The sequence below is a fragment of the Cucurbita pepo genome, chromosome 2 (genome assembly GCF_057944985.1).
Source record: "Cucurbita pepo subsp. pepo isolate OVF chromosome 2, ASM5794498v1, whole genome shotgun sequence".
Classification (NCBI taxonomy): domain Eukaryota; kingdom Viridiplantae; phylum Streptophyta; class Magnoliopsida; order Cucurbitales; family Cucurbitaceae; genus Cucurbita; species Cucurbita pepo.
In genome coordinates this window covers 15,466,310-15,489,073 of record NC_141799.1, presented here as the reverse complement: position 1 = coordinate 15,489,073, position 22,764 = coordinate 15,466,310, and the positions used below count along the sequence as shown (strand labels likewise).

Genomic DNA, 22,764 nt, shown 5'->3' with positions numbered 1-22,764 from the left:
TATATTGTGAGGCTAAAATGACTTACTTTTTGCCTAAGAAAGATGCTTGTTTAAAGCATGGTGAGTGTGTTCAATACAAAAGCATCAATATTTTATAGATAAAATTAAGCCTTCAAATTCTTCAAGTGTTTGAATTCTAACATTCAATTAAGATTATTCCAAAATTAAAGAGAATTATTAATCAAAATCAAATCAAGAGAAGTGGGGAAGAACCCTAAAAAAGTTGAAGTAAGATAGAATATGAATAGGTGGTATATATTTGGGTCCATGTGTGACCTAAAAATGCCTTAATCTTCAAAGTTTCTCCCAATTGGGTGACAAAGAATTTCACATCTTTCAATCTTCTTTCGTCATCATTATTCACTTCTCGAACTTATGCTAAAAATTTGAATAATTATTAGCTAGCTCGAATCCTTAATTGAGATATTTAATTTGAAGAAATAACACAATACCATTAAGAAAAAAAGACAGTTGGAGGTTTCAATTCCCTTCACCTCACCTCCATATATTGTTGAAAAAAAACAAAAAGAATGACATTGATATTCATACAAGGAATACGGCGCAAAAGGGGCTCGAAGGCTTGTTAAGGAACTACTTCATGCTTTGTGACAAGAAAATTATAGTTGGGGGAAGGGAGGTCAAAGTTGCAAAAGAGGCTCGAAGGCTTGTTAAGGAATTACTACTTCATGCTTTGTGACAATAAAATTATAGTTGGGGGGAGGTCAAAGTTGAAAAAATGGCGACGAAACGACCTTTATTATCGAACCATGCCGCTTAAGTACTTCTTGTTGTATTGATCTGCAACTTTGGACAACGATTGTATCGTAACTGGAAATCCAGGACCCATCTGCACATCAAAAAGAATAATGAATTGCTTCACTATTTATTAGACATTTAGCAGTTGCCTTAGCAGCATGAAGCATAGAATATCTTAAAGTTGCAGAGAAGCTAAGCTCTAAGCTCGTCTATTATCACAATGTTTGTCGACAAAAACTTTCAAGATCCATGTTCATCAAGTTTGAAATTAGAAACTAATGATTGAGTAACTTTGAGTATTGTATAATATCCTAGTAGATTCCTGAGGGATTTTGACACAATCATTTTAGCTGAACTCAATGGTTTTATCACTATGCCCCATATGAAATGTGGACACTGCAATGAATGGAACAAGGTTTATAAGAATTACCGTGCTACATATGTGGAAGGAATTTACATATCCAGCATATTTTGAGGCTGCAAGTAATAACAGCATATTTTAAGTTCAGTCACAAATAAACTTGCATTGATTATTGGATATTCATCCAAATAAGAGAGAACTTGCCTTTTTTCAAGCCTACAGGCTTCGCAAGCAAAAGAGCATTCACAAATGCACCGATATTTTCTCGTAAGGACTCTTCTGAATGACTCACCTGCAAGAAATAGTTTAGGGTATGTTCCTAGAAAGTTTTATTCAGCTTCCAACAGCTCAAGCACACAACTATCAGATATTGGCCTGTTTAGACTTTCCCTTTCGGACTTCCTTTTAAGGTTTTTAAGACGTATATGCTAGGGAGAGGTTTCTACACTCTTATAAAGAATGCTTCGTTCTCTCCAATCGATGTGAGATCTTACAATCCACCCCCCTTCAGGGCCCAGCGTCCTCGCTAGCACAACGCTGCTTAGTGTCTAGTTCTGATACCATTTGTAATAGTCCAAACCCACCGCTAGCAGATATTATCCTTTGAGCTTTCCCTCAAAGTTTTTAAAACGCGTCTGCTAGGGAGAGGTTTCCACATCCTTATAAAGAATGCTCCGTTCTCCTCTCCAATCGATGTGGGATCTCACAATCGACCTCCCTTTGGGGCCCAGCGTCCTTGCTGGCACACCGTCCGGTGTCTAACTCTGATACCATTTGTAACAGTCCAACCCTACCACTAGCAAATATTGTCCTCATTAGGCTTTCCCTTTTGGGCCTCCCCTCAACGTTTTTAAAATGCATCTGCTAGAGAGAAGTTTTCACACTCTTATAAAGAATATTTCGTTCTCCTCTCCAACCGATGTGGGATCTCACATTCACCATGTTGATTCCTCGTAAAAACAAGCAATATACGTTCAACTAAATTGATTTTTACCTTCCCAAGCCCCACATGAACAATAGACGTGGAATCCATTTTAAAGTGCATGTGACCTTCTCTTGCTTTCTTTAAAGCCCTTTTGATATCACTGGTCACAGTACCTAACTATACAATATATCAGCAAATCTGAGTTCATTTCAATTTCTAAGCAACCAAGCACCATAGAAACAGAGGATTATGGGCTCACTTTAGGATCTGGTAGCAATCCACGCTGTCTCAAAATCTTTGAAATCTGAACAGTAATTAAGATCAAACTTTGAGTAAGCTTTTTTATATAATATTCTGTAAGCAGCCATCAGCATAGAACAGCAGAACAAACCACAAAAATTTTAAATTCTATACACCTTTCCAATGCGCCTCATCATTTCAGGGGTTGAGAAACACTTATCAACATTGATTTTCCGACTGGCTGCATACACAGAGTTAGAGAAATGAAGTCCCAAACATTGATTAGCTACATATTCAAGTTTGATCATCAAACTAACAGGACTAACTAGATTTTGTAAAGCTTTTGATCATTTTTTTCAATGACAATCCTAGAGAATATAGAGAGGCCTTAAAAGGGATTAGTTTCGTTAAATTTGGTGAAATTGAAATTTTAAGGATAAAATAGACTCGTTGAGTCGAGTATAAGTACAAGAACGAAAATGAAATTTTCCCTAATAACAAAAAGGAAAACCAACAGGGTCAATTCTTACTTGCAATTTCTCCTATAAGTTCAAGGCCGCCGACAATATCGGCTCCTGCAGCCCTTGCTTCCTCAGCGTCAGCCCCTTCAGCAAAGAAGGCTACTCTGACAGTCTGAAAAGTAATGTATTTTTTTTCTCAACATAGTAACTATAATATTGAGTTCCAATGTGACATGCTCATTCAAACAAAGTTCAGATGCTACCTTCCCAATGGAATGGGGCAGAGTCATGTTACCCAGAACTTGCTGCATTTCATAAAAAAGAAAGATATGAATGCAAACAATATTGCAGTGGAAAAAAATATTGTCAAATCTACATAGAATATCACAGAAAGAACCAGCCACCCACAATATTTGTTAACAATGGGTTTGGGTTTGGGCCGTTACAAATGGTATTAGAGCCAGTCACCGAATGTTGTGAGGCATTGGTCAGAGTAGGGCTAGACCCTCTCCATAGTAGACGCGTTTTAAAATCATGAGGTTGACAGTGATACGTAACAGGTCAAAGAGGACTATCTGCTAGCAGTGAGTTTTTGTTGTTACAAATGGTATCAGAGCCAGACACCGGCCAGTGTGCCAGCGAGGATGCTAGGCCCCAAAGGGAGGATGGATTGTGAGATCCCACATCGGTTGGAGAGGGGAACAAAACATTCTTTATAAGGGTGTGGAAACATCTCCCTAGCATATGCGTTTTAAAACCGTGAGGCTAATGACGATACATAACGGGCCAAAGCGGACAATATCTACTAACAGTGGGCTTGGGCTATACAATAACTATCAGGCTATACTACATCTAATTGTATAATATTAAATTCTAAGCAGGCGGTCATCTTAGCTTGAACTCATTCTCAGTCATTCTCTCTAAGCTACTCATTGACATGGCTATTATTGAACAAAAAGGCGCCAGAATAAACAACCGATCGTCCAAACAATGAATCAGACAACCAAATCATTCGTATATATGCCGTGTAAAGCTACTTCGATAACTCTATTGCACACACTAGTGCAGCTGCAACGCCAGCTTCAATCAAAACAAACAACACTTGCCACATTCCAATCACCCAGTGAGTAAGAAAATTGTGAGGTTTCTTTTGTCCCCTAAAACTCCATTGTTCCTAAGCTAGTAACTGAATCATTCAAACTCTATTCCTACTGAGAGATAACAATCCATGAAGTACAGAGATAATAGGCACATTACCATTTTCCTGGCATCGACCCCCAATCTTGCATGTGCTTCAACAGTCTCATCAAAATTTCGCTTGGTACTAGCCTGAACTTAATTAAACAATGAGCCATTTCATAAGTTATAATCTACCACTTCAATGTTCATACTATTCATCACTGTCGGAAAACAGCTTTCGATTCTCTAGAAACGCCCTCGGTAGAGAAATTCCTGGTGAAAAATTAAAATCATAAGCTTAAACACTGACCTTCACTTGCCGGATTGCGTCCATCAAATCAAGAACCACCTTCTGCTCCTTTTTCTCAACCTTGATTAGCATTGGAAATGGAGCAGTAACTTTATCTTCTTCCGAAACCCTAAAAACCCTCCTCCTCCACTGCTTCTCGGCCTCAACTCTCTTCCTCTCCTCCTCCATTTGCGCACTCTCCACACTCTCTTCTCCTTCGCCCGCGGCCGAAACCCTGTCTTCTGGAAGCGGAGCAACTCGCGACGGATAAGACACCGGAGCTATAGATGGAGTATCCTTCATATAGCGAATATCCTCGCGAGTCCACGACCTCCGACCCTCCGGGCTTGGAGGCGGCCGTCGGGGAGGCGGAGACTGGGTCGATTCTGGGGAATCGAGGTCCTGAGCGGATTGGGGCTTGGGCTTAATGGCGTAGGAGACGGGCTGAATAGGAGCGGAACGAGAGGTGGAAGTTTTTGGAGAGGATTCATTGGGGGGAGAATCAGGATCCGGGCTGGATTCGGATTGAGAAGAGGAGAGGTATCGGTGAAATTGAAGAAATTGTGGAGGTGAAAGAGAAGGGGGTTTTGGCAGGCAATGGCCGCGAGAGTGAGTGAGGATGAGCTTCAGCACTGCCATTGATGGATTGAAGCTCGAGAAAAAAGAAGAGCAGAGGACAGAGGTTTTAGAGGTTTAAGTAGGAGGTCGCTGCCAAATCTCTCGGTTTAAAAAACCTGGTCGGGTCGGGTCGGGTCGGGTCGGGTGTGGAATTCAAAAAATGTATATTGTATAAAAATTAAATGGACAACCCATATGTTTCTCTTTGTTTTGTTGGTCCTTCTCATTTATCGTGCAGAATATATGAGCTATGTAACAACCGAGTAAAGGAGAGATACATGAATGAACTGAGATTATATGTAACAGTCCAAGTCTATCGCTAACAGATATTGTCTTTTTGAGCTTACCCTTAAGGTTTTAAAATGAATCTGCGAGGGAGAGGTTTCCAATGCAAGCCCCACTAACAGATATTGTCCAACCAATGCAGGATCTTACAATTCATCCCCTTAGAGACCCAGCGAGTGAGCACACCACCCAGTAACTGTCTCTAATACCATTTGTAACAGCTCAAGCTCATCGTTAACAAATACTGTCCTCTTTGGACTTTTTCTTCTGGGCTTCTCCTCAATATTTTAAAACGTTGTCTGCTAAGGAGATGTTTTAAAATGAGTCTACTAGGGAGAGGTTTCAAGTCGTGAGGATAGAATAATTAAGAAGACTTGAAAGAATTGAAAGTCACCACCTAGCACCCTTTCGGTAACTCAATCATAGGAACTCCATGATTCATCTGTGGGGGTAGTCTTCACTCTTACAAGCGATGATCAAGTAACATAGTCATGTTACAGTAAAATGTTGAGGCTATCCGGTATCCAACCCGAATTTCAAATCTTGATCCATATCTAACCAACCTCGGGAAATGGAAGGAATGTTCTATCTTAGTTGCACAAGTAAAGTGGTGGTTAACTTGTTGTTTGACTTTGAGAGCTTCTTAGCTATAATGTTGTTGTGGGTAATGAAAAGAATAGCTTGAGGTGGCTAACTATAATGAATTCATCATTCAAATTCTTTATTTCTACCCTAATTTTTTCTTCATTTAAGTCAAAAGTCAAATTCTTTGTCAAATTTTGGTATATTTTTCTCAAAAGTAGATGAATTATTATTCAAATTTATCATTAATTTACCCAACCCTCCACACCCACAAGATTACTGTCCTTTACAATGTCTCGAAATTTCACGACATGTCGAAGAGAAAAACGTCTAAGCTATATTTTTAAGGGGGAAAAAAAGTCAATATGACGTTTTCTTCTAATAATTTAATATGAGTTTGGTGAAGAAAGAGTTGAAGTTGGAGTCTTGAGCTTGACGACACCTACCTCATTGAAATTCTAAGTGTCGTATGTCGCCATTCTCTATTGAACGACAAGCTTGATTCCTTTCACACATACAAAAAAAAAAAAAAAAAAAAAAAAACCTTTTATGGTATCTGCGTCGCTTCTAGTTTATGTATTTTGAGTTTCGTTTACTCGAGATCTACCTTAATTAGACCCTGAACGGTTCTACTCTAATACTATTTGTCGATGTTATAATATGAAATGGTAAAATAATTAGGTGGTAGTAGGTGCATGAATTGTGGGAGTTCTTGTAAAGCCCTTTCCTTTTTTGCCTTATAAAACCAAAACCAAATTGCTTACTCCTAACGCTCTCATTTATTCCATTCTCACCCATTCAAAATGCCACTTGCCGCCGCAACCGCCGCCGTAGCTTCCGGCCAAACAGTTTGTGTCACCGGTGCTGGTGGCTTCATTGCCTCGTGGCTCGTGAAGCTCCTTCTCCAAAAGGGTTACAACGTTAGAGGCACTGTCAGAAACCCAGGTTGGTGTCTTGGTCTATGTTTTTTTTTTTTTTTTTTTTTTTTAATCTCATTTTTGTGATCTTTTTTTAAGGTGATTCGAAGAATGCTCATTTGAAAGAGCTTGATGGAGCTAAGGAAAGGCTAACGTTGTATGCTGCTGATCTTCTTCATTTTGAGAGCCTTAAAGCCGCCATTCTCGGCTGTGATGGTGTTTTCCACACTGCATCACCTGTAACCGATGACCTTGTAAGTGAAGAAATTATTCAATGAGACTATCACAACGTGACTATCTTTGAATTTAGTAGTAGTTTAACATTTACGACGATGTGTATCGATAGGAAAAAGTGGATGAAGCAATAATTGGAACGAAGAACGTCATAATGGCGGCGGCTGAGGCCAACGTCCGACGGGTTGTTTTCACATCGTCGATTGGGACCGTGCACATGAACCCTAATCGGAGCCCGGACATAGTGGTTGATGAGTCTTGTTGGAGTGACCTTGACTTTTGCAAAAACACTAAGGTAAGCAACATAGCATTTTTAACTTTTGCCTCTTTCCCAAAATATATTTTTGTTTTGTCTTTTCCCCCTCTTTTATTTTAATTTTTTATTTATAAATTTATGGAGTTTAATTAAAAATAGGAGTAAAACAATAAAATAATAGAATAGGTGATAAAATTTGAATTTGTCTTCTCTGGGCTTTCACTTTCGAGAAGAGAAAGGAGAGATTTCCACACCCTTATAAAAAATGGTTCGTTCTCCTCTTCAATCGACGCGGGATCTCACAATTTACCCCTCTTGAGGCCTAGTGTTCTCACTGGCACCCTTATAACATTCTTTACAAGGATGTGAAAACATCTATGCAGTAGACATTTTAAAAAGGGAAAGTCCAAGGAGGATAATACATGTTAGCGGTGGGTTTGGGCTGTTACAAATGGTATCAGAGTCAGTTATCGAACGGTGCGATATGTCACAATCGCACTTTTAATGGCAGCGGACTTGCGATTATGCGGCACTCATTTTCCAACGACAAGTGAGCTAAGTTAATTCGTTCTTGCGTCGCCTACGGCCAAGCGACGTCTGCTCGAGCCTCTGGCCTCGGTTTTAAGAGAAGGTTTTAGAAAGCGAGGGCAGAGAGAGATTTTCGAAAGAGAGATTTTCGAAAAAGACGTTATATAAGCAAGCAAGAGAGAAATAACAACGGCTTACAGTATATAACCTTGGGTAGGGAGAAGTTGACAACTAGTCGTATCCCCCTATACTACATTAGTCATTTCATGTCTAGATATGATATTTCTGAAACGTCATACTCCCTAAAAATACAAAAGTAAAACACTAGAATATGAAAAGACATAAAGGGTTGGGCTTGTCATGGGCATGCGGTCATGGACAACACGTCTTGGACGAGCATGACCGTGACACGAAGCACTAGTCGGAGTAGGGGTAGACCCTCTCTATAACATACGTGTTTTAAAATTGTGAGACCGACAACGATATATAATAGAACAAAGCAGACAATATCTCCTTGTTGGCGTTGTGCCTTACCCTCTAATCTATGTTGATTGCATATTGGACAGAACTGGTATTGCTATGCAAAGACAATAGCAGAACAAACAGCATGGGCAATGGCAGAAGAAAAAGGGGTTGATCTAGTGGTGGTGAATCCAATGTTGGTGCTTGGACCATTACTACAACAAACAATAAATGCAAGTGTAGTTCATATAATGAAGTATTTGACAGGGTCAGTCAAGACCTATGTGAATGCAGTTCAAGGTTATGTTCATGTTAAGGATGTTGCAAAGGCTCACGTTTTGGTTTACGAGACTCCCTCAGCCTCCGGTAGATACATTTGTGCCGAAACTATGCTTCATCGCGCAGAATTGGTTGAAATTTTGGCTAATTTGTTTCCCGAGTATCCCGTTCCTACCAAGTGAGTTTAAATCTCTCCTTCTCTAAGGATCAAAAGTGTTAATTTTAAACCGAAAAATATCGAAAGATTCGAAATTATAATTAGGCATTTGTGTGTTGATATGGTATGGTAGGTGCTGTGATGAGAAGAACCCTAAGAAGAAAGCTTACAAATTTAGTGTAAAAAAGGTTAAGGACTTGGGCATGGCCGAGTTCATACCTGTGAAGCAATGCATATATGAAACTGTGAAGAGTCTTCAAGAGAAGGGTCATCTTCCAACTCAACCTCGTCAATCTATGTCATTTTGATAGTCGACGTTGGCACCATAGGGCTACACGAGACGCTCGTCGTCGTTGTTCACCTAATCTTTCGTAAAAAAACCTCTCACGCCATGTTATCATCATCATCATGAGTTGATACAGAAGTTATCTATTAGTGAACTCTTTTTTTTTTTTTAGTAATTACCTATTTATTTTTATCATGATAGTCATGTATTGGAGTGGCTCGGTTTGACTAATAGGTGTCAATTCCTATCTAAAATCTACAAAAACTGTCTCACATGTACTTCAAAAGTTTGATGCTTTTCGGTATTTTGTCACAAGGGGTCGTAAGTTGGAATAGTCCAACTCTACTCACTGGGCGTCAGTTCCTATGAATTGGATTAAAACTCATCAAGAATTCTAACCGTTTTAGATTTCTCAGGTACATATTCGAGGTTATTGATCGTGTGTGCATATCTAACCCTAACAAAGGGTCACTATACTCGATACTCAACATTTTCAAACTTTTTTTATTTTTCCGATAAAGGTAAGGGAGGAAGATTATATATATATATATAATAAATAAATATAAGAAAATGTAGGATATAGGCAGCAAAATTGACTCATAATACTTTAATGGAAATTTCGGCGAAATTAAATGGAATTAGGTCCAGTTTGTCGTCTAGTACGGCCACTTAGGGGTGTGGTGTTGGTCAAACAAAGACTGCTGACCGTTGAAATTCCCGCCTTTCTACCCGCCTAACTCAAACTCATTACACATAACCCTCATTTTAAATTTAATTCTATTATAGGTTGTATTAGGTTATTAATTATTATTTTACAATATTATATTATATTATTGTGAAATCCCAAAAAATACAATATTATCAGCGGTCAACTTTGACGGTTACAAATAGTATTAGAGTCAGACACTAGACAGTGTGCCACACGTTAGTCTCTAGTAGAAAGTAGAGAGGAGAACAAAACATTTCTTATAAAGATACAAAGATTTTGTCCTAAGTGGACAAGATCTCTTAGTGAATCTGGATTGACTTATAAGGATGTGTAAACTTTATTCTTAAAGATGACAATAAACCAGAATGTGAGTCAATCCAATCTGAAAATTTTATGGTTCGATTAAGTTGATTGAGGCTAAAAAATGTTAAACTCAACTCAATTCAATCTAACTCACGAACATTTTGACGAGGGGCGAATAAGTCAAAATGATGAGAAATTAGTGGAAGTAGAGAGAGAAAGACTACATTCAATGAAGCTTTTAGAGAGAGAGAAGGTAAGGCAGCTTCGGTGGAGCACGATGAGTTTGAAGAAAAACCTTCAGTTTTGACCCAAAGATTCAAACTTTAACAAAACCCAATATTTAATAAACCCTTTAGAAATGTACAAATGGTGGTAGGCGAGTTTTGTTCCCATTTGTTACTATAAAAAGCACTCAAACCGCTGCTCCTTTTTGTGCATCATTTTTTGAAACTCTCTTTCATTTCAAACACCCAAATTATCCGCCATGCCGATCAGCACCTCTGCAGTTTCAGGCCACACGGTGTGTGTCACCGGCGCCGGAGGCTTCATTGCTTCTTGGCTTGTGAAGCTCCTTCTCCAAAAGGGCTACACCGTTAGAGGAACTGTCAGAAACGCTGATGATCAAAAGAATGCTCATTTGAAAGAGCTGGAAGGAGCTAAAGAGAGGCTGTCTTTGTTCAGTGCTGATCTTCTTGATTTTGATAGCCTTAAAGCTGCCATTATTGGCTGCGATGGCGTCTTCCACACCGCCTCTCCGGTCACCGATGATCCCGTAACAACTTCATCCTCTTCTCTTCTGTCCTATCCAACTCTTTAGCTTACTATCAAATTACCCACTCAAACTCTAATTTTTCAGGAAAAGGTGGAACAAGCCATAATTGGGACAAAGAATGTCATGGCTGCTGCTGCCGAAGCAAAAGTTCGACGGGTAGTGTTCACGTCATCGATCGGTACCGTCTACATGAACCCTAACCGGAGCCCAGATACAGTGGTGGATGAGTCTTGTTGGAGTGATCTCGAGTTTTGCAAGAACACCAAGGTAATTAACATAATAACCCTGTGTGTTGTGGGAAACACTCGCACTTTTTATTAACACTAATCAAGAAGAGATTACAAACTGCACTCTACACAGACTCTGTAGTCTGTGTGCTATGCAGAGACTCTGGTACTTTGTATTTTTTGAGATGAAAATATTGGTACGGTGCATCTAAACCATTTTCATAAAATGAATATACAATGGGCTCATATAATTATTGGGATTGACTCTGTTGGGTTAGTGATGATATTTTAACGAACCTGGATGAAGTTAAAAGAAAAAACATCCATATAACCTAACCATGGACATTATTATGTACAGAATTGGTATTGCTATGCAAAGACAATAGCTGAACAGACAGCATGGGAAGTGGCAAAAGAACAAGGAGTGGATTTGGTAGTGGTGAATCCAATGCTGGTTTTGGGGCCTTTGCTGCAAGCTGGTGTGAATGCAAGTGTTGTTCATATAATGAAGTATCTGACAGGATCTGCAAAGACATATGTAAATGCTGTACAAGGTTACGTGGATGTTAAGGATGTTGCAAAAGCTCATGTTTTGGTCTATGAAACTCCTTCAGCTTCAGGCAGATACATTTGTGTGGAAAGCATGCTTCACCGTGGTGAATTGGTTGAGATTCTTACCAAGTTCTTCCCTGAATATCCCATTCCGACCAAGTAAGTTGGCTCAAATCTCGGACCCGAACGTTCGATGACTAAAATTGTAATTTAACCGAAAAGGGAATAATTGGGAATAATTGGGAATAATTGGGTTTGTTTTGTAGGTGTTCTGATGAGGTGAATCCCAAGAAGAAACCTTACAAATACACTGTGGAGAAGCTGAAGTCATTGGGAATGGAGTTTACACCTATCAAACAATGCATATATGAAACTGTGAAGAGCTTACAAGAAAAGGGTCATCTTCCTCTTCCTTCCCAATTTCAACATTGATATTTTTCATGACGCTTATATTCAAAAATTGTAATTCTTTTCATATTGGGAAATTGGGGGAAAATTGATTTGTAATTTAAAATTTTAATTACATTCCGTTTATTAGTAAAGATTCAAGCTTTTAACCATTTAATCGAGTAGATGTGTTTTATTAATTCTAATCATAAAAGTTAAGTTTGTATCGCTTCTTAGAGTAATTATAAGAACATTTTCGTCGAAGAATATTTGTTGGTTCATAGGAATAATTTTTCATTCTTAGAACTAGTTCAAGTGAAATAGGTAAGATAGTCATATCACAGGGGAATGTCTGTTAGGTGCTAAATATAGATTCCAAAGCCTAGTATGAATCCTAGACATGGAGCGTTATTGATGATATTAGAACGTTTTTCATTCTTAGAACTAGCTCAAGTGAAATAGGTAACGTAGTCATATGCAGGAAAATGTCGGAACTATTAGGTGCTAAATATGGATTCCAAATCTTAGTATGAATCTTAAACATGAGACATTATAGATGATATTAGAGCATAACCTCTTCTCATAGTAGGATGTGGTTGGTGGACAAACCAAGGAAGAAGCCGGTAAGCATGTCGACCCTAGTAGAAGCAATTCAAGTCAAGTAAGTAACGTAATCATATAGCAAGAAATGTAAGAAAATGTTCGGGTCATCAAGTGCCAAATTTGAATTCCAAAATCCAGGTTGAATCAATTATACAATCACGAATTTGCACATATCTAATAAACAACAACCATTCATTATCAGCTACTAATGTTGGGTTAAAAGTTGAAAGTTAAAATGTTAACCCAAATACAATAGTAATAAAAGGTCATCTCTAGGAGGAGAGAAAAAAGAGGGGGCAAAAAGGTATGTAATTTACTGCTGTGCTAAAGGAGCCCTAGAAAGCTCAAGCAGTTACCTTGGCTAGCAAGGCAGTATTGAAGGTAGAGTTGGGTTAAGCTGATTTAACTTTTCACCTTTCCAGTTGCTGTGCTTGAGTTTCACCTGTCTGTTCTATGTCCAAAACAAATGAAACCAGCATGCATCCAAAGGATCTGCCTTCCTTCCTTCTGTGGCTGAAGTTTTTTTTATCTATAATTTGTCAGTTTACATCATTGGTTGTTCTAATTCTCTGAGGCAATTGCATGCTTACTGTTTCTTCGCTCGGGAGGTTATATGCTGATGTCTTGCTCGGCTCGATGCTCAATCGCTCACTTTCTTCTGTTGTTAGTGCCAAGAGATGAGTGATCTCCTTGGTCTTTCTCAAAACCAGATAAGCAATTCCAGCTAAATATAATGCCATGCCTGAAAATCCTAGTAACCCTATGAAGATGACTGCTGCGAGTTGGAGATCACTGTGAATAAGCACGTGGACGAAACGGGTTATGAGGTAGTATATATTTATAGCCATGATGAGGAAACCGATGATCCATGTCAGTATCGTAATCTGCATTTTGAAAATATATAGCATAAGATTAGCTTGGTGTTGTCAACAGTGACCAATTTCATGGGACAACTACTTGATCTTACTACAGTTGGTTGTCAAAGTAGTTCGTAGGGCATTAAATCTCGAGTAAGACTTGAACCTATTACAAACTATTCTTAAAAGGCTTCAAAATCAACTCGAATGAGCACCATTCAAGTCAAGAATTACTTTTAGCAAAAAAAAAATCATGATTTTAGTGAATGATAGGAAGTACCATTTAAATCCAACATTTTTTGTTATATAGAATTGAATGATGTTTAGCTCGAGCTTCGTTGGGATCATCTAACAAAAGGGAAAAAAAAAACGAGTGTTATAGAGAAGCTCCTTGGATTAGTCGAAATTACCGCGAGGGAGTTGACATGTGGACCCATCTTCGTCTTGCTGCTCGTAAACTTCAAAAGGGGAATGAGAGCAAAAGGGAGTTCGAACGACAAAATCATCTGCCGAAAGAGAAGATTACAGGGAGTCAAAATGCATTGGCCTTCAATTTTAAGCAGTAACTGATCAGCACACAACAATTGAACTATGGCAAGAAACTTAGATGGTGGAGGAAGTGCATTAAACCGTAAGCATATGAAAGAAGAAGTGTATTCAAGGACAGGAAGTATATATCTTACCGATGAGATAATGATCAACTTTCCAGCCCCAGAAGGCCCACCAATGATTGCAACAATCAAACTAGGAACAATCGCTAAGCTTCGCGTTAAAAAGTTTCGGATCCATGGCATCAGTTTCAAATCGAGAAACCCCTTCAAATAAAAGGTGATATAAACAGGAATACGTCAAAGGAAAGTCAAAGAAACACAAGTATCAAAGAGTTGCTTGAAATCAAGCATTATGGAGTACCCACAAGTAGGGTCCTATTAATGATCATGAACATTCACAAAATTTTACGAACTCCGACGAGAGCAAGAATTCAAACTGTAAAGAAGCAGAGCTTTAACATGGAAAGAGGACCAGCAGAGTACCTGCATGACATACTGTCCTGCATAGGTTCCTGTTATGGTAGAACTCTGACCAGATGCTAACAAAGCAATGGCAAAAAGTTTGGAACTCCATTTACCCAATACATTCTGAAAAAAGTAAAGAAAACTTCTTATGAGGAACCAAATCCCATGAGGTAAACAACAAGGAAAAGGCAAAAGTTGGTAGATCAAACATACTCTCAATAAAAATGAAGCTTCATTCAAGTCCAAGTCACTGCAGCTCATTTGGTCCTCCTTATTTAGATCTGGGGAATTGCAAACCGCGCCACTAACTGAAATGACGGCCACGTTAATGAAGAAAGCCACCAAAAGAGCAAAGCCACTCTCTATCATATAAAATCTGCAAGCTTCCTGTGAAGAAAATTTCGACTGTTAGTACAGTAGAATGTCGAGTTATAATTAAAATAATAAAGCAGCAACGAAAGCATTGAAGCGTGCTTTTATGGAGTTATGTGATACATATCAAGTGAATACTTCAAGATTTTAAACTCATTCGAAAATTTTTAAGCTTAGAGAAACGTGCAGATTAGACTAATGAAGACGAAACCATCACCTTGATGCCAGGAATGGATCGGGGTATTTTCCTAGAGAGCACCAGTGCAGAGTGAAGAAAGAGATTGTGTCTGCAGAACAAGAAGTTATACTAAGAATATTGAGAAGTATTAAGGGGAAAAATTGAAGGCTAAGAATGTAGTTTAAGCAGATAAGAGACATACGGCATAACCATAGCACCAAGTAGTGAAATTGCAAGACCAGTAGCACCACTTCCTTTTAATTGAGGGACAAATAACCCATAAAAAATTTCTCCGACATCGGGCTGTGCGTAGCCCAACTCCAGAAAGAAGCAAATTGCAATTGTCAATACAAGAAATGCAATCAAGAATTCGAGCTTTCTAATCTGCAAAGTGAATAGAAATGCAGTCAAGGAGAGCGTTTAAGGTAGCTAAAGTCTAGTTATCTAAAATTATGCTATCTCCTTGGCTATCCTAGCACAAACGGGAGAATTATAGCTGAATGTAAGTATCGAAGCAATGTTTATGATCTTTACTGCTGAAAGATAAGTAAAATCCAGAAAAAAAGTAAATCTCGAACTACCCCATATTGCTGCAGCGCAAGGAGGAGTAGTGTACTAAGCCCTGTCAGAAGAACCCCGCACCAAATAGGAATGCTGAAGAGCATATTCAATGCAAAAGCGGTTCCTATAACTGGAAACAGAAAGGAGGAGGTTTGAGAATAACTTCGACAACAAACGAGGATTCTATACCAATGAATGTCATGAACCAGATACAGAAGATAGCACCCTTAATAGCAACTCTAAACGCTAATCTTCCACAGAGAAAAATAATAATAAACCATCCAGCATGAGTACACAAAATTCAAAAGATAAAATACGCGTCCTATGACCCCCAGGGTATTCTGATGAGACTGCTATTAGGATAGAATTAGTTGTGTTATTGGGGTAGTAAGGTACGATCAAAATTAGCTGAAGAGTTTGTGAATCTAATTTGTTATAACTAGTGGGTTAAAAAGGATGAAGGAAGGAATTGATTTAGTTGGCTTAGGCTTCAGTGAGAGTACTCGAGAGAGACGGTCCAAGTACGAATTACTTGGGTTATCTTTATCTTGTAGTTCTGTTAACTTTCATATTTCAATATTTGGTTCTATCATATTCTTCACTCAACTATTAGATTTAGGATTACATTACTGTACCTTCGGGAATATCACATGCAACAATTGCAATTTCAGCAAGGATCCATAGGATGAAATTTTGCACCTTGGGGTACTCAGCTTTACAGTGCTCTGCTAAATGTTTTCCTACACTTACCAAAAACAACAAGAAAGATGCATAAAAAGTCTTGAAACTATAAAAATATCACAAACTTAGAGAAGAGGAAAAAGTTACGCAGAGTTATTGCCTGTGACAACTCCTAGATTCGCTGCTAAAGATTGTATGACGAGGGCGGCGCAAGAAGCCAGTAATATGATCCAAAGCAACTGTGTAAGGAGAAGCAGTGTTAGTTGTCAAGTCCAATAGGAACGTAACAAGCACACACAATTCGGATGGCAAGACAGGACTTTGGTCTTATGCGCACCTCGACTATTCTCACAAGACAACCGTCTAACCCTACTGTAACCGCCCAAGCCCACCGCTAGCAAATATTATCTGCTTTGGCCCGTTACGTATTGCCGTAAGCCTCACGGTTTTAAAACGTGTCTGCTAGGGAGAGGTTTCTACATCCTTACAAGAAATGCTTTGTTCCCTCTCCAACTGACGTGGGATCTCACACCTACTACATTGGTTGTTATGGAAACTCAAAGGATAATAATCTTTGCTAGGTAGCCACTATGACTTGAACCCTTTCCTTTAAACCCTTTATTATTTACATGGCTCTTATTAATCACTAGATCAACCGTGGTGGTTGAATGTCCTGTGCCAAAAGAAAACTTTTCGAAATTTTCTTGTTCTCAAATTTGTCTCGAGTAGGTTATCCTATACTATGACAGTTTCAATAGTTGAATAGAATGATGTAAATGAAGAAGTCTATGGTGAATGGTTCATCTCAGCAATTCATAGCAACATATTCAGTTTATTACTCAATAATTGATCCATCTATATAGAACGATGCGGGTTAAAAAAATGCAAAATGATATCAAAATGTGATCTTTAACCACAAAATACCATTTACGAACCTCATACTTGTACTGTGCTCCAGATTGTAGATCAGTTTCAACTGAGAAAAACCATAGAGATCTTCAGAATCCGATTCATAATGGAATAAAAGAGACAAACAACAAATCCGAAAGTGGTGCCCAAATCGAAAAACTACAGATCTTACAATTCCCAGGATCAATATAAGCAATAGAAACAAGAAATCCCGGGCCCATGTATGCAAAAAGGTTCTTCCAGCTTTTTTTCTGCACATAAGACGCAACAGTAGCTCTCAATTGAAAAAGCTCCTTCAGCACTTTTGTTCAAAGCCAATATTTCATAGCGTACAAGTTGCTTAGGCTTAAACACCGTCTCATTCAAAGTACAACTAAATGACTAGTTCACCAATAATTTGTAAATTCTTAAGTATTACGCATCAAAACAACAAAAATTAAAGCTCACATCAGGAACAACAATCTGATCAGTTTCTGTGTTCTCGATCAATGGCGCGTGCGAAAAACTCTCATCTCCAGCCCTAGAAAAGAACTGTGGCTGCCCAGAATTAGGCCCTCCAGCAGCCATTTGATCGTTCCTCTTCCTTTCCCCCTCTATTTGAAAAGATATTAAATCTGAAGGAACGAAAGCTCAGAGTAAACAAACGGACACAGAAATCAAGTAAAACCAGAAATTAAACGAAATAAAGTAAGCATGGACTGAGATAAGGAAGAATTACACAAAATTCAGAACTAAAAACTGATCCCCTGTTCCAATATTCCATAGCAGAATAGGTCAAAAGCTCGAAAGGAAATCGGATTTAGATAATCTAATCGAAGAATTGGGAATGAACGCATTTAGAGTCGCTAAATTTTCTGAAATAGTTTTGGAAGAATCGAAACAGGGAATTGAGGCAAGTAATCCGGAAAGAAAATGAAATTGGAGAAATGGATTTCGAAGAACGAACCTTAAAAATCCAGAGAATATGAGAGGGGCGGTGAAGATGTCGGGTGGGTTCGATAGGCTGGCGGTCAGAGCTCCCGCTTCGTTTACTCTTCCAGACTTCTCTCTCCTTTAAATACCCTCCATGCCTTCCTTTCTCTCTCTCCTCCCTTTTTCTGTTCAGCATCATTTATGCAAATAATTACAAATAATATGTATAATTTAAGGCATCTCTAAGGTGTAATTTGGGCTAATCAATGATCATTAGTTGTTGTTGGTTAATTATAGTCCTAGGAACATTTTTCATGTCATTTCATTCCCAAAAAAAAACAAAAGGGGTAAAATTATGCGATTCGATAGAGATTTGAATTAGATTAAAAATAAGATTAATGCGTGATTGCTGTTTGCGTTTTTTTTTTTTTTTTTTATCATTGAAAATCTCGAGCTCTAATGAGAATGATTGAAAAGTAATAATCAGGCATCGGTGTACCACCCCAAACTCATTGCTAGTAGATACTGTTTGTTTTGACTCGTTACGTATCGTCGTCAACCTCACGATTTTAAAATGCGTCTGGCTGATGGAAATATGTAACGGGTCAAAACGGATAATATTTGCTTGACTTGTTACAAATGGTATTAGAGTCATGTGCCAACGAGGACGTTGGTCACCAAAAGGTGGATTGTGAGATTTCACATTGATTGGAGAGGGGAATGAAAAATTCGTTATAAGGGTGTGGAAACTTCTCCCTAGTAGACACGTTTTAAAACCGTGAGGCTGATGACGATACATAACGAGCTAAAACGAACAATATCTACTAGCGATGATTTTTTATTGTTACAATCGAAATGCTACGACACTCAACTTTTGTTTAGAAATGGTTGAAACTTTCCATTCTAATTGATGAGCTCGATGTCTTTTCAACATGTCCTTTAATGTCCAAGGTGTTGACAATAAAAAATGGTCTTTCCATCTATTCGACAATGTACGAAGATAGCAATTCAATTCGGCGCCTGAATTTGTCAAATATAGGCTAACCTATCTAAAGTTTAGATTTTTATCATTGTCCTCTACGAGCTGAGAAACTCAGGTCTCACGGAATTTCTGTGGAGGAAAATAGTGCAATCCCCAACTTAAGATGGTTTTAAAACACAGTATGTTGCCTCTTATAACTCATTTTAGAGCCCGCAACTTGAAATTTAATTATATGTTTTCAAAATGATTATAGTTTCAATCAAGTAATCAAAAAAAAAAAAAAAAAATCTGCACTTAGTTTATAACAATTTCTGCTGATAAGAAGTATTATAATTAATTATTTTGTAATGATAAGATGTCAATGGCTGAAATTAATATGAAAAAACTTTACCTCTAAATTATTAAATTTTAATACGCATTTAATTTCATACCCTCACCTAGTTAGGTCCATCCACACAAGGAGGTCCTCTTTAAATGAGAAAATTTAATATATTCTTAAATTAATGGTTGACTATTTAATAGAGGTTTTTTTTTTTTTTCTACAATTTATTTAAAATAAAAAAATCAACCCTTACATTAATGCTACATTAATTTTGTAATGAAATATTCCAATGAGGTTAGGAGCTTATTTATAGTTTAATCCGCTGTATATATGTTAAATGAAAATGATCATAAATAGTAAATAATTATGTACGGTAAAAAAAACTCTATATGTTAGATAATTATATATATATATATATATATATGGTAGACGGTTATATCTGGTAAAATTATATATAGTAAACTGAACCATAAATATATAGTTTTGAAAATGTATTTTCTATATTCTATCGGTATATATTTGTAGTCATCAATACAAAACTTTAGCCAATATTCTCCTTATATTTTCTCTATCATGTTGTTTGTGTTCATGAGTTTGAGCGATCCTAATACAAATATAGAAAATAAATTCAAAACTCAATATTCCAGAAAAAAAAATTAAAATCATAATATTGTCTATACGTAATCTAATCTACGAGAGTTAGAGAAGTGTTAACCACTTTTCATGACTAACGTGCCTTCTAAGAAAAAAGCATTCACGTCTCATGTTTTAAACTTTCCCTTACGCTTAAAAATCTTAATTTTTATATATAAGTTTCTCGGTTTAATACAAACCAACCGATCAATTGCTCTCTCTCTCCTTTTTTTTTCTTCACGCATTCTCCTACTAACCGTCTATCGCCCTTTACGTATGCAAAATCTATCAATAATCTAACCTACTCGATCAAGTTGTGCCCTGTTCATTTACTCGAGCCACCAAATTTGACTACATGAACTCCATTTTTGTACACCAAAGTGAAATGGATTTCAAATTTGGATTTTTCAGAGGTCGAAACCTATTTCCACGACTAAAATAAAAAGTAGAATTTTCTTCAAAAACAAAAAGTATAATATAAATTAAAAAAAAAAAAAGTCACCCTTTTTTTATTATCCAAACACGTGGCATTTTTCAAAGAGATTCCGTGGACCAATAGGAACTCAGCATCTAAATCAGGGGCCCATAAAACGTAGGGTTCAGATCATTCGTTATACAAGAAACGAACACACCCGATTCCTACTCTTTTTTTCCCTCTAAATTTGCTTTAAAAAGCATAATTCTTAACGTGTGGCGGCCGTATGCATAACGCACTCCTCTACCCTCCCACGTTCCGCCACGTCACCAAAAGCTCCCCTCTGGGCCCCACTCCCCAAGTACAATTTATTAAAAAACAATGATACCGACAAAATATCAGTGTCCGATTTGATTTTGAACCGACAATTGAAAAATTAATCTCTTTTTTTCCTAAAATAACATTTTTAGTAATGTTATTTCATTTTAGTTTTATATTTTCTCATTAGTTCATATATTTAAAATTATTAAAAAAAAAAAAAAAACTTGTATTTTATCTTAAAATTACTATAATACTTTTAAAATAATTTTAAAAAAATGCGAATTTCAAAGTTTTAAATTATTTATCCATAAATGAAAAAGTGTAATAGTTGAAACTATCCACTAGTAGATATAATCCGCTAATCCTTCTTAAATTAAATTTGAATTATATATATATATATATATATATATATATATATATATATATATATATATATATATTTATTTATTTATTTATTGTTCAAGTGATATATTTCGATGATTAAATAAAAAAATGATAAAACTGAAGAAGAAACATCGAAAAATATTGGCATGTTCATGAAGAACTACAAATAAGTAATTTTAGTTTTGAAACTCTGACTTAAATGTTGATATTAACATTAGTATGAGAAATAAACACCTCTTGAATAGAGGCTTGACCTGATGATGGTAGATTGCATGCATTAGCTAAGCTGATGTTCTAAATCGAAAAAGTTGTTTGATTGAAAGACGAAAAATATGCTGTACTTATCCGTGCTAACGTGATTTGTTACTTAGACCAAACGAGAACATGGATCTACCTTATATCAAGTAACGTGATGGTCATGATTACAAACGATCGTATCGACAAAGATGCTCAACATTTTATGATCATCGAGAGATTGGAGAGTTATATTCTTATATAATTTTATTATTTAGATTGACTTGAGCTATATTCTATAACGGGCCGATTTTTGTCGGCTTCCCTCAATCAATAGGCCTGCGGGGCCTATCTTTCATTGGGCTCTCTCCTTTTGCTACTTCTCCTTAATCACCCAACTTTTCAACATAAAAACTTAGATTAAACTAAACTCGTTACAACAATTAAAATATTTTACTCGATATCCCGATACGAACGTTTTAAACATATAATATAAGAAAGTGTAAAATAATTTAAAGGTTTCCATTTAAGCGTGCGTCATTTTTATATATCGTAGGTCTCTCTAGATATGCATCACTTTCATATACATTGACTCTGCTCATATAATTTTTATGTACTTATAATCTCATTACTTTCATGACTTATATGAACATACGTGTGTATGCGATTCTGCATGTAAAACATTATCCTTTAGCTTATATGCATGCATACTTAAATTCACTCTCATTCTAAACCATTCCTGACTATATTCAAATAATCAAATAAATTAGTGTTATATTGCTTAACGTGAAAATATTCGGCATTACAATATGATATTACTTAATTAATAATTTTAACTTTTTTTAACAATCTTATAAAAGAATATTATAATTTGGAAAGGGGTTATTATGCAAAATTTTATAATTAATTTGTCCTTTATTGATGTCCCATATATGTTACATCTTGATTATACTGTGTAATTTTTAAAATAATTAGATAATTAAAATCCAAATAATAATTATAATAAATAAAATAAAATAAAATAAAATAAAAACTACTGTTTGACTAATTTGGCCTAAATGACCAACTGTTTCAAATTCGGCTGTCGCCCGTTCACACGCGTCGGTCGTTACTTGTTTGACCATCACTTTCTCGCACGTGCCATCAACTACTTTTCATTAACATATATATATATATATATATATATATATATATATATATATATATATATATATATATATATATATATATTCTTCTTTTCACTTTCAATTCAATTTCAAATTCTAAACCCAATTAATTCAAATTATTTTTAATTATTTGTATTATGATTGAGTATATAACCAATGTTAAAAAATCAGTGAAAAAATGTGTATTATACGTCAATAATTTATAAAAAAAGCTCAAATATTAAAAAAAAAATATCGAGTCTCGTGTTGTGTGAGATTTAATTGATCTTTTATGTAAGAACGGTTGAGTTGTACATTCGTTAAATGAGAAATTTACGACAATAAAAACGCAAGATTGATATTAATTTACTCGGGATTAAAAAAAATGAAGAATAGGATCACATAAAATAAGATTTAAATATAGTTTACGAGTCTTTTTCTCTCTTTTATTTTATTTAGAAAAAAAAAAATCCA

At 36.5% G+C, this 22,764-nt stretch overlaps 4 protein-coding genes across 6 annotated transcripts; 2 read left to right on the top strand and 2 right to left on the bottom strand.

Annotated features, from left to right (window-relative positions):
• Positions 1-476: 476 nt before the first annotated feature.
• LOC111788572 (uncharacterized) lies at positions 477-4,888 on the bottom strand. The gene is made up of 10 exons (XM_023668944.2): positions 4,233-4,888; positions 4,001-4,072; positions 3,007-3,048; positions 2,813-2,915; positions 2,459-2,523; positions 2,302-2,346; positions 2,112-2,219; positions 1,322-1,409; positions 1,187-1,233; positions 477-847 (listed from the first exon to the last, which is right to left on the bottom strand). Exons 1-10 carry the CDS (start codon positions 4,848-4,850, stop codon positions 758-760), a joined length of 1,278 nt encoding a protein of 425 aa, XP_023524712.2. The 5' UTR covers positions 4,851-4,888; the 3' UTR covers positions 477-757.
• Positions 4,889-6,309: 1,421 nt separating this feature from the next.
• LOC111787892 (cinnamoyl-CoA reductase 1) lies at positions 6,310-8,964 on the top strand. 2 transcript variants are annotated; one of them, XM_023667987.2, is made up of 5 exons: positions 6,310-6,641; positions 6,713-6,867; positions 6,960-7,142; positions 8,198-8,550; positions 8,663-8,964. In XM_023667987.2, the coding sequence occupies exons 1-5, from the start codon at positions 6,500-6,502 to the stop codon at positions 8,835-8,837; spliced, it is 1,008 nt and encodes a 335-aa protein (XP_023523755.1). In that variant the 5' UTR covers positions 6,310-6,499; the 3' UTR covers positions 8,838-8,964. The 2 variants fall into 2 exon arrangements, with proteins under 2 accessions (XP_023523755.1, XP_086977570.1); XM_087121444.1 differs by having other exon boundaries at positions 8,635-8,770.
• A 1,239-nt stretch (positions 8,965-10,203) lies between these two features.
• On the top strand, positions 10,204-11,948 carry LOC111787891 (cinnamoyl-CoA reductase 1). The gene is made up of 4 exons (XM_023667986.2): positions 10,204-10,599; positions 10,684-10,866; positions 11,185-11,537; positions 11,645-11,948. The coding sequence occupies exons 1-4, from the start codon at positions 10,312-10,314 to the stop codon at positions 11,808-11,810; spliced, it is 990 nt and encodes a 329-aa protein (XP_023523754.1). The 5' UTR covers positions 10,204-10,311; the 3' UTR covers positions 11,811-11,948.
• A 506-nt stretch (positions 11,949-12,454) lies between these two features.
• On the bottom strand, positions 12,455-18,042 carry LOC111787889 (metal transporter Nramp1). Of its 2 annotated transcripts, XM_087121443.1 has the most exons (15): positions 17,889-18,002; positions 17,661-17,723; positions 17,390-17,556; positions 17,115-17,193; positions 16,969-17,009; positions 16,194-16,272; positions 15,988-16,092; positions 15,373-15,482; positions 14,994-15,175; positions 14,831-14,900; positions 14,455-14,628; positions 14,260-14,364; positions 13,909-14,040; positions 13,636-13,731; positions 12,455-13,252 (listed from the first exon to the last, which is right to left on the bottom strand). In XM_087121443.1, exons 3-15 carry the CDS (start codon positions 17,507-17,509, stop codon positions 12,908-12,910), a joined length of 1,638 nt encoding a protein of 545 aa, XP_086977569.1. In that variant the 5' UTR covers positions 17,510-17,556; positions 17,661-17,723; positions 17,889-18,002; the 3' UTR covers positions 12,455-12,907. The 2 variants fall into 2 exon arrangements, with proteins under 2 accessions (XP_086977569.1, XP_023523752.1); XM_023667984.2 differs by lacking the exon at positions 17,661-17,723 and having other exon boundaries at positions 17,889-18,042.
• Positions 18,043-22,764: the final 4,722 nt, after the last annotated feature.